Source organism: Mandrillus leucophaeus, unplaced genomic scaffold (assembly GCF_000951045.1).
Source record: "Mandrillus leucophaeus isolate KB7577 unplaced genomic scaffold, Mleu.le_1.0 Scaffold911, whole genome shotgun sequence".
In the NCBI taxonomy this organism is placed as follows: domain Eukaryota; kingdom Metazoa; phylum Chordata; class Mammalia; order Primates; family Cercopithecidae; genus Mandrillus; species Mandrillus leucophaeus.
The window spans coordinates 513,226-517,157 of NW_012109931.1; the positions used below are offsets into that span (position 1 = coordinate 513,226).

The 3,932-nt window shown below is 29.1% G+C and overlaps 1 protein-coding gene across 1 annotated transcript in view; it reads left to right on the top strand.

Annotated features, from left to right (window-relative positions):
* The window catches only part of TECRL (trans-2,3-enoyl-CoA reductase-like), a 163,919-nt gene extending 160,104 nt beyond the window's left edge, over nucleotides 1–3,815 (top strand). The window contains exons 10-12 of the mRNA XM_011969831.1: nucleotides 1,795–1,880; nucleotides 2,265–2,310; nucleotides 3,155–3,815. Coding sequence (XP_011825221.1) covers nucleotides 1,795–1,880; nucleotides 2,265–2,310; nucleotides 3,155–3,282 — 260 coding nt within the window. The 3' untranslated portion in view covers nucleotides 3,283–3,815. The remainder of the gene's footprint in view (nucleotides 1–1,794; nucleotides 1,881–2,264; nucleotides 2,311–3,154) is intronic.
* The last annotated feature ends 117 nt before the right edge of the window (nucleotides 3,816–3,932 follow it).

Sequence of the window (3,932 nt, forward strand, 5' to 3'; positions counted from 1 at the left end):
TTTTTGGGCCATTCCTGGTGCCAAATATCTAAGCTGGGTTTTCTGGAATGCAGATGCCAGGATGGAGATTAATACTCAAGAAGATTGTTAAGGAGTGGTTTTTATGGATAGAAGAAATAGATCATATTTAGGTAGGAAATTGAGAGCAATATAGTCTCAACAAGTCTCCAGTGATTGCATGGGACATTCTAAAACTGGTATGAAAAATCCATGTTCTCCTGAATTGAGTTAATCAATTTTCAATATTGATCAAATACCGTATTAAGGCTAAATCAGTGAGTGTGACCTTGGGTGAGATTGCTTCCGACTATAGGGAGTACAGAAGTTGAAGGTTCTCTCCCAGTAGCACTCCCTGAAGCAATGGAGTAAACCTTATATGCCTAAAGAAGAACCTGGTGGCACAGCATTTTAATGTAAGGAACCTCCTGACTTTAATTTAATAGAAGCTCTATTATAATAACTATAGGTTGAGAGAACATTTATGAAGAATATAAGTATTAAATTAGTAACTCCTAAACTTATTTAATATTACAGTTAATAGCAACTGTGTATACTTGAAACTATATTATCTATATACATATATTGTTCTGTGTCATAAGGCATATCCATTATTTAATCCACAAAGTAGATCTGGAAAAAATGTAGATTTGTAGACCCTTGATCATTCCGCACCTCTAGGGGCTGAACACTCATAAACTACAGACTCTAAAGCAGACTATTCCCTGAACCTTCTGCCTCTGAAATTCAGTGACTATAACCTGGGTAGATTCCTCAATTATCTTTATTTTATTAATATATGGACATTACACAAAGGTGTCTACATAAATACTGTAAAAAATCAGTAATATCGAAAGACCTACATATTTATATTTATGAACAGTTGTAAAATCTGCACAATACTTAGCATAATTTTTAACTTTGATATTTCAGCAATTGCTACAATTTTGAAAACAACACACTGACATTTTATTATGACTTTAGAGTTACAAGGAAAAGAATTTAGCTGATTTGTTATCTGATTAAATCTTGGTATGGAGAATAAAACAGTAATTTTATAATTCATACTTACTTTTACAAATGTCACAGCTCCAAGTTCAATTTGAAATCATTAAAAATTTGTTATCTAAAATGTTTCTTAAAAACAATTGAAAAGGGAAAAATAATTAACAAAAATAAAGTGACAATATGTGAAGGATAATGAGAGATGTAAATATCAATCCTGATTGCTGAACAGAAATGTGATATCTCAGAATATTAACTATACTGATATTAAATGTAATCCTTTTATGAGAAGTTTGCATACTTTTCTGGTATAAATGACATCTTTATAAAATTCCTTATGATTATCACCAATTTAATACAGGGAATCGAGATATTTAATAATCTCAAACAAATATATCTTCTTTGATAGTAAAGGGGAATGTGAAGAGGTGGGCAAATGTTAAAAAATGCTTTATAATTTCAGGATGTATTACTATTTCAACTATTATAATGTAAAAATAATTTATATATATTTAAAATCTTAAAGAATTCATTATCCTTATGTTCTCTGCAATGTTACAGCAACATAGCTGTAGACATGGTATGAAAATGACAGCTATTTTATTTGAGTCAAAAGGTTATAACATTTAAAGCTGGCTCTCTTCTGAGTAATTTGTGAAATAGGTTGCTATAAATATATGATGACATTTCATGTGGTACACAGTTATTTTGGAGACTTAGTATTATATAATAAGCATATGATCAGATTTGCAATATGTAGCATCATTGACATTTTACTTTCCTTTGCAAAAGGAAACAATGCCTGTTTCCCAAGTCCAAATTATAACCCCTTCACATGGATGTTTTTCCTGGTTTCATGTCCTAACTACACCTATGAGGTATGTTATTTATGTATGTAAATCCTTGAATCCTATTCATGATATACTAAATGAATGTGCTTATGTATGTATATGTATTATAAATTAATATATACAAGAAAAATATAGAGGTCTTATCTATAGATCATGGTATAAAAAAATAGAACATTTCAATCACAATTTTTTCAAATATTAAAGTCTTTCATTTTCTTATAAATATGATCCCATTTTATGAGATTGCTTGTGACTTTATATGTAAAAATTAAATTATTATTTTTTGAAAATGTATTCCTATCTATAAGTTTTCTAATATTTTAAGCCTTAAAATTACCTATTCAAAGCCACAAGTGAAGAAATTACTAGATTACATTTATGTATGTGCTAATTTAAGTTTTAATATAACAGATTGGATCATGGATTAGTTTCACAGTCATGACACAAACACTGCCAGGTAAGACCTAGATTTAATGACAATTAATCAAATAAATGCATCTTTAGAAGAAATGGTTTCTGAGAAAAAGTTATTATAGTATTAAAGTATAGCATGTTTGCAAAAAGTTTTTATAATTTCATATTGAGTTTGATTTTTAGCAGTATTAAAATATATTGAAGTACTTTTGCTCTTTATCGCTGTATAATTGTTGCTTAATCCAAGCCAGGAATTGTAATCCACATGTATTTATTAAGCAATGAAGTTTTGTTTAGAAGAAGTTTTGATAACAACGCATTTCCCTTGAAACTTCTTCTTGTGCATGTGCACAGGCATGTGTATGTGTTTTCTCTTCAAAGGAAGAGTTGCGATGTATGAGAGTTCATCTTGAATACTGAGCATTTTAACACACACTAAGAAGCTGAACTGCATGATTTCCATTTAGTAGAAAGACATATGTAATATCCATTTTATCTATTTTGTTATATTGTGTTCAAAACAAGATTTGAATCACAATTAATGTGGCTTATTATATGCATGCAGAGGAATATTATATGCATATAGGCAACTATTATTGAAAATTTTAAACACAAAAATAAATCCTTATTTGGGAGTATTTTGTGGTTGTGGTAAGTAAAATATGTAGATTCATTTTTAATTTTGTAATGTATTTTCTGTGTTTATTCATTCATGCAATATTGATTGTCTATTGCTAGGAAATGGGTATGAATAATGAAAATTGATAAGAAATTATGCAGCATTTGGGAAACATCTTAAAAGCTAAACATGCTAGTGATCATTTTCCTGATATAACTTATTTGATAGAAATAAGAAAGACATAATAATTATTTCTTTTTTCTTCTAGTTGGAATTTTTACACTTCTGATGAGTATCCAGATGTCTTTGTGGGCACAAAAGAAACATAAGATTTATCTGAGAAAATTCAGTTCATATATTCATAGAAAATCAGCAATGATTCCACTCATATTGTAAAAAAAAAAAAAAAAAAAAAACTCCTATAGAAAATGGCAACATATAAATTCAATAAATAAGACTTAATTAAGGATAGTTAACTATTATACTCCAACAATTCATGAGCAACAGTATATACACTGAGTAAAAATACAGTAAAATTTCACTAAATTTAGAGTAATGCACATGGTAATAAAAAGTATAAATTATAAATGCAATTAACTAAGAACAGCTCTGAATGTATTTGCATGGGATTGGTCCTTGAATAAAATTGTCTTACTTCATTAATACTTCACAATACTATTTGCATAAGGCAAAATATCACAACAAAGAAACAACCTGATTAAAAAATGAAAAAGTGATCTGAACAGACATTTCCCAGAAGAAGACATATACATGGCAAATAAGTATATGTTTAAAACACTCAACATTAACTATTCATAACGGAAATGTAAATCAAAACCACAATGAGATATCATCTCATCCTAATTAGGGTGACTATTATCAAAAAGATAAAAAAAAATGACAGCCGTTGTGGCTCATGTCTGTAATCCTAACACTTTGACAGGCCAAGGCAGGAGAATTGCTTGAGTCCAGAAGTTTGAGATCTGGGCAACATATCGAGACTCTGTCTCTAAAAAGCATATCAAGATTCTGTCTCTAAAAAAAAT